The sequence below is a fragment of the Botryllus schlosseri genome, chromosome 11, assembly GCF_051294905.1.
Source record: "Botryllus schlosseri isolate E-star chromosome 11, Bs_hap1, whole genome shotgun sequence".
In the NCBI taxonomy this organism is placed as follows: Eukaryota; Metazoa; Chordata; class Ascidiacea; order Stolidobranchia; family Styelidae; genus Botryllus; species Botryllus schlosseri.
In genome coordinates, this window is record NC_137246.1 from 21,349,780 (window position 1) to 21,362,271 (window position 12,492).

General features: G+C 38.6%; 1 protein-coding gene across 9 annotated transcripts in view; it reads left to right on the forward strand.

The window, feature by feature from the left end:
* The first annotated feature begins 462 nt into the window (after nt 1-462).
* Nucleotides 463-12,492, forward strand: part of LOC145450185 (uncharacterized) — a 161,197-nt gene continuing 149,167 nt past the window's right edge. For 2 of the 9 annotated variants that reach the window (XM_080328689.1, XM_080328688.1), the window contains exons 1-10: nt 465-662; nt 810-887; nt 1,393-1,517; nt 2,583-2,699; nt 4,043-4,178; nt 4,243-4,353; nt 4,411-4,469; nt 6,162-6,325; nt 6,386-6,490; nt 6,550-6,704. In XM_080328689.1, coding sequence (XP_080184815.1) covers nt 578-662; nt 810-887; nt 1,393-1,517; nt 2,583-2,699; nt 4,043-4,178; nt 4,243-4,353; nt 4,411-4,469; nt 6,162-6,325; nt 6,386-6,490; nt 6,550-6,704 — 1,135 coding nt within the window. In that variant the 5' untranslated portion in view covers nt 465-577. Of the gene's footprint in view, nt 663-809; nt 888-1,392; nt 1,518-2,582; nt 2,700-4,042; nt 4,179-4,242; nt 4,354-4,410; nt 4,470-6,161; nt 6,326-6,385; nt 6,491-6,549; nt 6,705-12,492 lie in introns of all 9 variants that reach the window. The other 7 variants (XM_080328682.1, XM_080328686.1, XM_080328684.1 and 4 more) reach the window with 5 other exon arrangements.

The window sequence follows — 12,492 nt, forward strand, 5'->3', positions numbered from 1 at the left end:
TTACCATATTTTGGCATCGGGAAAGGAGAACACTTTTGCCAAATCGTAAAAGTTACATGATCGAAACTGAAAACAGCCGATTTTTGCAATTTTGACTGGAAGTTTTGTTGAGTTGATTAAAATAAAAAAAGTCGTCACTTTCATCCGACTCCAAATTGACACACTTTTTATTTGAATTTAGTGGAGTTGATTAACAAAAAGGTCGTCACTTTACTTTCGTTAGAACCCCGAATTATATATTTCCCGTCATTTATGCCGATTTTCAGTCGAACCTGTCCATTATCCTACCTGTAAAAGCTGTGAAGGAGGACGAATTACTAAAAAGTAGGACATTTAGGCATCCTCGGACGACATTTTGAAAAACCTGAAAAAGGAGGACAAATCCTCCTAAAAATGGACGTATGGTAACCTTATGAAGTAACAGTATTCAATTTTTCGCCCCCCAATATTTTTTCTGGCTACGCCCATGGCGACTGTTTATGACTGCAGCGATATAACCTATTATGTATGCCATGTTTATTGTGGTTGCGATGAGAAGAAGAAAATATATGAATGGTTTATTTATGGTTTTTGACAGATGCACTTACCAATAAAGCTCTGTGCTAACATTTTTGTACGACGCGCGGTGTTGTCCGGCTTGCTATTACAACTTATCACCGCCAGTGAGTTATACATACGACAATTGCTTCATTATATTACATATATGTTTTAGGTTGTATAAGAATCAGGCTGTATAAAGTTTTATCTTTGAAATTTATGACATATAACCAGTACTGATTGGATTGATTAATATCGAATATTAATTTCAGCATACGCATCCACCACTGTTCCTACTACAACCATTCGGACTGACTTTACTGAAGTATATTCTGGGAAAGATTCGACAGGTTGATATCTTTCACTTTATTTAACTTGGGATAAATTGGTTTCGATTGATATATGACAATTAAACCACATTCCACCCTACGTGACAGCTCAACATCAATGTGATGTAAAGTTCGATAGAGCTATTTCGGTACAAACGCATTTTTATAATACAAGATGTCAACCCATCATTGTACCAAGTATCGAATCGGCACTTAGAAAACCGGCAAACTATGGTTACCTATGTTTGCAGGTTTGGTCTTATTCGCTTGTAAGACTTTACAAACGCTATTTTCAAAGTCAAGGACTCAACTTATCCTTTACTTACGTTTACTGACTGGGTTGGTTAATTAATCTGATACCTTTGTGCTATCACACTTATATCAAAAGCTTGTCTACTGACCATTCCATGGTATGCGGTCTTATACCGTTATATCTTGCATGATAGATCCGTAAATCTACAATTCTACCCTTACTGCTGCAGGTTTTAAAGAAATTGGCACGAACAATGCTCATTGATTTTCGCAGATTATTCCTGTCAAGGAGACAACCACATAAGCGGTACAAGCGGGACAGTATCAACGCCATTTTTTCCGGCAAGTTATCCAGAATATCAACACTGCACCTGGATCATCACTGCTCCCGAAGAAAAAGTAGGGTTACGACGAGATTAATTTCTGTTATATACTAGGGATGATGTGAACGTGAGGTTCACGTTCGCGTTCTGCGTGTGAACCTCAGAAATTTAAAGGTTCACGTTCACAAACGAACCTGGGTTGGTTCTGCACTGTGAACCTTTTACATATATTACAATTTCCACTTCATTATAACATCTTTGGTTGAAATTTATTGCATTTCAACTGCGGGCCACTCTATGCATGGGGCTAGCAGCCTAAAAAATCATCGTTAAACGAGCATGCACCTTGGCAATCTCAAAGTTTTTTCTTGCTTTGTTACAAAAGTTTGCTCGAAATATCCAGATTTCCGTTTGTGGATATTTAGTTACTATCTCCGCTGTGATTTTGACCCGGAATGACACAACATCAAGAGCGAAATACACCACAGTCAGCGAATGATGCTTATTCAACCAATCAATGGAATTCATATCGTTGACTGATGTAAAAAATCCAGCAGGCTTACGTGGTCAATCTTGACTCCATGTGTTTATTGTATCATAAAAACAAAATCCGTGCGATTGGGGTATCGCCTATACTGCTATATAATTTGGTAATGGGTAATATCGGTAGCAAGTAGAAACCCGTTTTACACTCTGCTCAATATCAACGTCGCAATACTCAGACGACGAATATACATTGTCCGGTCTGGTCTGGACCGTTAGGGCGTAAGCTTATATTCCCTTTCAAGTCCTCGTCGAAATTGTAGGCAACGCAAGGGAAGATATTGATTTTATGGGATTATTTTATCATTTGATTGTCCCAATTGATACATTTCGCGACGTTTAAAACGTCAATATGTACTTCAGCATTGTGGTATCATGTGGCCCAAGTCGTCGCTAGGTATCGTGTACATTAGTATAGGCTGTCACTTCACTGATATGTATGATTGGAATTAGCAATAAGACGTCACGTGACGTCATGAGGTTAACGTTCGCGTTCACACAGAACCTTTCAAGAAGGTTCACGTTCACACGAACCTGAACCTTTCAGAGGTTCACACCATCCCTATTATACACTGTCTTATGCGTTTTTTGATCGCAGCATATCGCAATTCGGTTCGATGAGAGGTTTTCGATTGGATACAGATATTCCCATGGTGGGTGCGCATACGGCAACCACCTTCATATATTTGATGGTCCTTCAGAAAACTACGAACAGGTAGGAGTATTATGACGATTGGGCGATGTAGTCGGTTCGATACCTGAGTCTTCATATTTGAATTAAATTATTACATTTTATGACAATGTCATATTTTATATGTCGAAATCTGCTGAGTTCAAGCTATTGTAATCCGAATTATTCGAACATACTGACTGTTTGTCAGATAGGTGGCTCGAAATTCTAACTCTGCTCATGACTCAAACTCGTTCGCGATTTGAGTGAATATATACATTTATACAGTAAAAACGTAATATTGGCTATAGTTAGGGTTGCATTTTAAACAAGTAGCGTTTTAAAAATAAATGTGTAAATCCTTTTGAAAAAATATGTAATATGAGCCTACGGATGATTTGCACCTGATATATAGTCGACACATGCGCTATGGAGTGGTTGGAACCAGCGATGAGCGGATAGTGCTTTTCGAAACTCCGAATCCCTCCGACAACTTTAGTGTCTGAGGAAAACTCCCTCCGACTCCGGAGACCTCAATCTCAGACTCCGAGATACTCCGATGAATCTCGTCAAGTATCTGAAACAGTGGCAAGCATGATACACTTGGTAATGTGTTTTAGTAAATTATTCTGATAATATAAATGGTTGGCATCATAATATTGTCTACTCTCCAGTCCCCGATTGCAGTGCAGATGGCTGATTTTTATGCACTTGGCAATCATTTTTGCATGTTACCCGACATTTACAACTGTACAAGGTGTCAACTGTCGGTGTTTTGGTTTGTAATCATAATCAAGAGTGTATTCTGGTCAGAGCTATCCAAAGATATCGGAGACAAAAGTTACAATAATCCGAAATTCTCCGAAAAAATATCTGTAATAAACTCCGACTCCGCTCCGACTGTCACAAAATCGGCAAAACTCCGCCCCGAATCCACTCCGACTCCGCTCCGATGCTCATCACTGGTTGGAACCCTCGAAATCGTAGTCGGTTCAACAGTTATAGCACGTAGATATAGCTCATTGATACGGAGTTGGTGTTCTGATGATGATGACCGCCGACCTTGAAAATGCTACATATCGATGTATATAGTCCTGGTCCAAGATATTTTTGGTCTGTTTATGACATGGATCGGAAGCCTTTTTCGTCAAAGGAGCAATATTTAACAGTTTTAATTGTCATGGTCAAGCCACGGTGACTTCACAATCAAAGATTCGTGCCATGTTTTAAACATGTTTGTTTTAAATTGAATTTTGTAATCCTAGCTATATAGTCACTCGCTTTCGATTCTATGGTAGAGGATTAGGGCTATACCTTATTTGCCCAACACTGATCTTCGATGCGCATATGTTTTACGATTAGTAAAGTCTACACGCTAACTCTTGCAGTATCTTCACGATTTCTGTGGACAAACACCTCCAAGGGGCTTCCTTTCAACCGGTAATTCAATAACAGTGCAATTCGTCAGCTCGTACTACGTGCCGTCAACCGCTGTCGGATTTTCTTTTGATTGGACGACGGAAGGTGTATTTTTAAATTGCGTCTATCCGTAACCAGAAAATACATGAAAACGAATGCGATTTTACAGAAAAATGTCTGTCGGACGAGTTTCGATGCTGGGATGGAACCTGCATTGAGAAGACGATGATGTGCAACGGTGTCGTTGAATGTCCGTTTGATGCTGCCGACGAGGCGTCGTGTAAGTTCATGATGAAGCTCGCCAAGTTCATTTTCCTGGTACCGTATGTTTCAACAGGCGCCGCGAGAAACATGTTGCTGTGTGGAAAACAAGAGATAGCTCCAGTATTCAAATGGGTATGTTTCGCTAAGCACTATTGCCAACAATTAAGGTGCGAGCCTTTAATCTCCATTTCTATTCCAAATGAGCCACGGGGATTTGGAAAATATGGGCGCTAACTGCACTATACTCTGGCCTGTGACCTTTTAGACGCCTGATCCTCCAGTAAAATCACTATCCTAGTCTACAGCCATGAATGGTACACATCTGCTAAAAATGTTCTTCTTCAAAGAACTTAATCATCGACCAGATTGGTCATGTTACATAGGTCGATATTCTTCGATATCTGTTGCTTCGTAGAACACACCATTTACGCGGATTGGTTGGCGAGCAGCAACATAGCACTAGATAAGCCTTGAGTCTAGAGTTGACCCGAGTCGGACATGAGTTTGTAACCCATTGGTATTTCATCTGCGCATCGTACCACTATACGCTGTGCAGCGTTTTTAGAGTAACCTGACAATTAAGTCACTGAATGACTGGAATCCAGAAAAAAAAAGTTATTTTTGAACAGCCCTAATGTTCAAGTTATATGACCGATGAATTTGCCTTGCTGCGTTGAGTGTAAAAACGTCAGGTTTGGAAATTATGTACTTTGAATTAACATCGATGTACAAGTGTTTGGATGACTCGAGTCAGACTCGAGTCACTTTTTTCGTATGACTTGACTTGACTCGAGTCACTTTGCCAAAATGACTTGACTTGACTCGACGTATCAAAAATGTGGATTGACTCGTGACTCGGAGCAAAATTCACGAGTCAATTTCAAGTCATCAAGTTGTCGGTGTCGATAAATATCACCGTATCTTGCATATCTTCGGATTGTTCGCGAAGCGATGCTGGAACCCGTGCTGCAACCAATCATTTATTGATAGTACGTTTTACTGAGCCTTCATTGCTCTCTCACAAATAAATTGACCACAAACGAAGTGATCGAAGCTTACAGCTTATACGTTGTCGTAAACTATAGTAGTAAAGTCATTTAATAACAAAATATCCATTTCTGTTCTCTGTTCGTACCTTAACCAAACCTCTTGTTTTATTGAAATTTTACAGCAATATCTAGATATCCCTGGAAATTTTATTAGATATAGTTTATATACTCCTCAACCATTGGCGCAGAATCGAATTGTATCATATCAATATGTGTAAAAGGGTAATGTATTACATCTTATCAATTCGTTTCTCTATTCTCTATTTTTGCCGGCAGTTCTACGTATATGTGGGCGATACGGCGCCTTATTGCGTGTATATTTAAGTCTGTATTCGTTCATCGCTTCAGAATCAATGACCACTCTATCTGTAATTCAAACAGCTAGAAAAATGCAATGACGTATAATCAAGCTTCATACTTCGAAAACGCAACTTGACTTGAATTGTGACTTGACTCGTGACTTGACCTGACTTGACTTGACTCGACTTGACTCGAGTCACCTCCGAAAATCGAGTGACTTGACTTGACTCGAGTCACCTTCGAAAATCGATTGACTTGACTTGACTCGAGTCACCTTCGAAAATCGATTGACTTGACTTGACTCGAGTCAAAATGTGCAATGACTCGAAATGACTCGTGACTCGAAGGTAGTGACTTGATCCCAACACTGCGATGTACACAGTAACATTATGTTGACCAATAATCTTAAATCAACAACGATATCAATGGCATCATGGTTAATAAAGGATCTAGTAACATGTTCCATCGTTGTCAGGACGCACGTATCGTTGGAGGCTACGAGGCTGAACAAGGGTCCTGGCCTTGGCAGGGAAACATTCAAGTGCGTTCTTCTGGGTCCGACGAATGGAGATTTCAATGCGGCGCCGTTCTGATTTCGGAGGAATGGGCGCTAACGGCAGCACATTGCCTCTCTGGAAAGTACGAATGACGTTTCCAATAACATGGGAACATCTATTTATACAATATAGACGCTTTCAGACAAGAGATTTTGCTGACATTCGGTGATCACGACATGTCCGACAACGACACTGAACGTGAACAGGCAGTATCAACGAACGGGATTTTCATCCATCCTGAATACGAGTATAAAATGGCAGAATGCATTTCCGTGACCGGTTTTGTTATGACTACTTGTGTTTCAGTGACTCGTACTACGGTATTTTCGATGGCTACGATATAGCGATGATGCACTTATCCCCAGCCGTTAACATCACCACCTGGGTAAAACCTGTATGCCTTCCACAATCTTCTCCCGAGCCCGGAACAATCCTTGTGGTAACAGGATGGGGAGTAACAAGTACGTAATATTATCACTTCCATGGCCACAATCAATCAGGTATGCCACAAGGATATTTCGGAAAAACCAAGATGCTGACGCTTCATAAACCCAGAAAACCCCAGATCCTATATTTCACTCAAATTGAAATGAGATAGCCGTGAAACTACATTCCTACAGTAATAGAAGTAAGCTTTAGCCCTTGATATTGGAAATATAACAGTTTATTCTATGCATTTTGTTCGGTTAAAACTACAAATCACACAAAAATGTGGTTTTCCTCTCAATGCATCGCTATATCAAACACTTGCTGCGCGTTGCATTATATCACCGCGCCAATAATGTTGGTAACAATGCCTTCCCCGTCTCTGAGGGTGTTTTCAGTAGTGACCTGACCAGTTGAAGTAGCTTTCGAATGATTAATCCGGGGATAATAGAAGTAAGGGTACCCGAAATTGGTGCCGCCCCTGAGGCTATTTACGTTCATCGTGCCCGCTAGACTATTGCCGTGTATATTTATGAGCAAATTTCGAAGACCATGATCTCTATGCAAGACTCTATTCGCCAAATATTCTATTATGTGTATTTTCCTGGAGATTCTATTATGTATATTTGGATTAGTGGCGGTTTTATGATGATTACGTTAGATGATTAAATGACATTTCATGCTATCATTTTGATCAAAATATCTAAATCGCCGTGGTGCAAAAAGCCTTCGATGCGAAAAGCACCACTAAATGTTTTTATACATAATAATAATAATAATAAGATGATTAAATTTGTTTTGTGAATTTCAATACCGATTTTCTATGTGTATTTAGCTATATGTATTGAATAACTTGGTTCCGAGAAATATATAACATTCATTATAGGTTAGATAATTAAATTCCGAGACTTGATCGAGATATTCTAATGTTTCGTGAATTTCAATACCGATTTTCATATTCTGTTATGCGTATTTAGTTCATTATACGTTAGATGATACTTTCCTCATATATATTCTATTATGTGTATTTAGCACTACTGCGACTTGACACGTGCATTATACCAGTACGTCACCATCGAAACCCTCTGGCTGTAATTATCGGGCAGTATGATTGCAGCAAATACTCGGGTACTAATTTTAAAGTAGCTTAGGTATCTAAATGAGCTCTGAGTCGCTGTTATGTCGCATCTGACCATGGAGTCAACACCGGTATTACATTCGCTCACTGATGAAAAAGATGTAAGTTATTAAAGATAGCAGATTTGTATGAAAACTCGTTAAATAGAAGTAAAAGAAGCATAGAAACATAACTACTTATTGAAAAATCGTTACGTAGAAGTGGGGTTAGTCTACGAACATAACCACTTACTTACTTTAAAATCTCAACTTGTACTTGTATTCGTACTTTACTTTTACACGGCGTTTTTGTATAATGGATACTAATTTTATTAGAAAATAAACAAAAAGTGCGAAAAATTACATTTTATCCCGGAACGCAGCAAGAAAAATCGTTTAAATTTTGTAAAGTAGATAGAAAACTGCACTATTCCGAAGCACTAAAGGCTCTTACACTCTGGATTTTGTGTAGTATTTACTAATTTTACATTGCGGAGTATCCCATAAACGTTAATCCAGTGATCCTCCTTCTTTTTTCAATCACGATCAACTTATTATTTTAGGCTATTCTTGTCCTAAAAGTAGGTAGTTTCTCCTGAAAACCGGTAAGTAGAAGTGTAAATAATCTACAAACATAGCCACCTATATTAGTTACTTTTTAATCCCTAATTGTACTTGTATTCCAGCAAAATTACGAATCGCTGATTATCGAGCGATAGCCTCTATCATACTTGCGGAAAATAGGGATTTAGTACTCGAGTATCAAATTAGAGTAAATTGAGTGAACTTGAGAGGTTATTAGTGATTCTGCTGGAGTTTATATGAAGGGTAGTCCTGATAAGACCTTGATTATTTCAGAAAAGAATAGAGGGCTTCTTTCGATATTTTGATAGTCTCCGTCGTACTGTCGGATGTCATAAAATTGTATACATGCCATCTAGTACTACGCAAAATTTCAAGGCTGGTATACTCAATGGTTCTGGTAGTAACTATATGAAATATGTGGGAATCGAATTGGAGCGTAAAGTATGCTCCTAGGGCATAGAGCCCTTCGAAATGAGTCCACATACCTCGTAAAATCCCACTCCAAGCGCTGCGGCTTAGCTCAAGCGAACAAGTATTTCGTACTTTAGGAGTCAAATCATCTTTCTTATGATAAATTAACATAGGGAGAATTATTCAGAAAATTTTGTAGAGTACCGTAGGCATCGATACACTAAGTGAAATTGGCTTCCTTATCTTAAATTGAAACGGGCAGAATAAATCGAAACAATTTGCAGAGTCCCGTAGGCTTCAAGACATAGCTCAGGCTGAGATCACAGCCTATAACGAGGGCTTCGAGTGGGATGTTATAGGAAGCAAGACGAATCATTGTAAAAGTGTTGAAACTTAATTACATCTGTAATTCCGTCATTAAAGTTGACTACGCATAGGTACGTGCTACGCTCCCACAAACAGATTCACGCGAAGTCGGTATAGAACTGCGTTAGTTTTAAAGGTGTTCCATCATGAAATGTGTGATGAAATTTGATATGTTCCATTGTCATAATGTTCCACACCTGTGAACCAATATTCAAGTTGCGCATTCAATGTTTATCATGGTAATTCCGTTATTAAAGTTGATTATGCATAGATACGTACTACGCTCCCGAAAAAGTCGGTATAGAACTGCGTTGGTTTTAAAGGTGTTACGTCATGAAATGTCTGACGAAATTTGGTATGGTGTATTTTCATAATGTCCTACAACTTCATGCGTACGAAGTTTCAGGGTGGGGATTTGATTATTAGCATGGTACTTCCGTTATTAAAGCTTACTATGTATAGGTACGTGCTACGCTACCGAAAAACAAATTTACGCAAAAGTCTGTAGAGAGCTGCGTTAGTTTTAAAGGTGATACATCATGAAATGTGTGACGAAATTTGGTATGGTGCATTGTTATTATGTCCTACAACTGCGTACCAACGTTCAAGGTGAGAATTAATGTTTAGCATGCTAATTCTGTTACTAAAATTGACTATGTTTATGTATATGCTATGTTCACGCAAAACAGATATGCGTAAAAGTCGGTATTCGACTGCGTTATAGTTTTAAAGGGGTTCCATCATTAGATGTGTGATGAAATTCAGCATGGTGCATTGCCGTAATGTCCTACAACTACGCATCAAGTTTCGAGTTGGGATTCAATGTTAAGCATGGTAATTCCGTTATTAAAGTTGACTATGTATGGGTACGTGCTATACGCTCCCGCAAAACATATGTACGCAAAAAGTCGATGTAGAGCCGCGTTAGTTTTAAAGTTGTTTCATCATGAAATGTGTGGCGGAAATTGGTATGGTGCATTGTTATAATGTCCTGTAACCGCGTACCAACTTTCAAGGTGGGAATTCAATGTTTAGCATGGTAACTCTGCTATTAAAATTGACTAAGTATAGGTATATGCTATCTTCACGCAAAACAGATATGCGTAAAAGTCGGTATTCGACTGCGTTAGCTGTAAAGGTGTTCCATCATTAGATGTGTGATGAAATTTAGCATGGTGCATTGCCATAATGTCCTACAACTATGTATCAAGTTTCGAGTTGGGATTCAATGTTAAGCATGGTAATTCCGTTATTAAAGTTGAATATGTATAGGTACGTGCTATACGCTCCCGCAAAACAGATGTACGCAAAAAGTCGATGTAGAGCCGCGTTAGTTTTAAAGTTGTTCCATTATGAAATGTGGGGGGAAATTTGGTATGCTGCATATTCACAATGTCCCACAACTACGTACAAAGTTTCAAGGTGAGGAGTCCCATATTAGCATGGTAATTCCGTTATTAAAGCTGACTATGTATAGGTACACGCTACCGAAAACAGATTTAGGCAAAAGTTGATATAGAACTGCGTTATTAAAGTTGTTCCATCATGAAATGTGTGATGAAATTTGGTATGCTGCATAATCACAATGTCCTAGAGCTCATTTAGATACCTAAGCTACTTTAAAATTAGTACTCGAGTATTTGTCGCAAATATACTGCCAGATAGTTATAGCCAGCAGAGGGATTCGATGGTGACGTACTTGTATAATGCACATTTTGGAGAGATTAAGTAAGCAATGATCTCAGATAAATCCATACAAAAATGCCGTGTAAAGGTAAAGTACGAATACAAGTACCAGTTGAGATTTCAAAGTAGGTAAGTGGTTATGTTCGTAGACTAACCCCACTTCTACGTAACGTTTTTTCAATAAGTAGTTATGTTTCTAGGCTGCTTTTACTTCTATTTACCGAGTTTTCATACAAATCTGCTTTCTTTAATAACTTTCATCTTTTTCATCAGTGAGCGAAGGTAATACCGGTGTTAACTCCATGGTCAGATGCGACATAACAGCGACTCAGAGGTCATTTAGATACCTAAGCTACTTTAAAATTAGTACCCGAGCATTTGCTGCAATTATACTGCCAGATAGTTATAGCCAGAGGGTTTCGATGGTGACGTACTTGTATAGTGCACATTTTGGGGAGATTAAGTAAAGCATTGATCTCAGATAAATCCATTAAATTAAGGTAGAAGTAGCTATTTACGAATAAAAGTTAGTATTCTAGGTCTATATTTCTGTTTAATACTGAAAATGTCATGAAGTTGAAGCAATCTGAAATCATAGAAACTTTAGTATTAGGTACGTATATGCGACAAGCTACTTTAGTATTCTGATGGAGTGCAAATACTTGTTTCCTTATCAACTTTGAAGGCTTGCGCAGTTTGTGGTGCGATACGCAAAATTAGTGTGTTCAAATCAGACCTGTCGTAAACATAGTGATGTCGCATTAGTCCTAAATACACATGATAGAATATCAAGGAAAAGTATCATCTAACGTATAATGAATGTTATTTATTTCTCGGAAGCAAGTCATTATCAAAACATATAGTGATCAAAATTATCGCAGAGCAATACCGATTTTGCGTAAATTCCGTTATGCGTCTTACCACGTTACTATGGATTATGTAGTTAGTTATGAAATTAGGTGCGCTATCTTCCCAATCGGTATGGAACAACATCAGAATCATCACAAAGCATTGAAACTTAAGTCCAACGCTTTAACCCAGCGGTTCTCAACCGGGGGTCCGCGGACCCCTAGGGGTCCGCGAGACCTCTGAATTTTAAAAATGGTTGATAACCTTATTTTTATTTTATTATATAATATATATAATATATTATACCTACTCTTAAAGCTCGGCTATCTGATTTGGCGCATTCTTATTGCGGATGCCCTGTCGACAAGGCTGGTTTTTTGATGAACAAGGAGTGTTTCGTTGCTGTCAAAGCATTACGCTCTAACCCTAAAATTCATATCACCAGTAATATTGGTATGCAGTCTTGTCGTGTTAATGTTCAATTGTTCATGGTCGAAAATGTTTGCTCGTAAAGATTTACCTAGACCAGAACAGAACAAGTCGTTTCATGACAGTTTTTCTCAGGTTGGAAAACTTGGATCCATTCTTTGGCGCATAAAATTTGACTATACTTTTAGATAAGGATTTCATTTTGATGCTAGAAACTCTCTGCGGGCCGATCAAAATACCGTCGCGGGCCAAATCCGTATGTTGCCCGTACCTGCGCTAGATGCTGGGCGTAATATGTTCATAAAATAAATGTTTCTTCATTTTGGCGCCATGAATGTTGCGACCTCACAAAAAGTATCGTCGGAAGCGTTATGTGTTGAT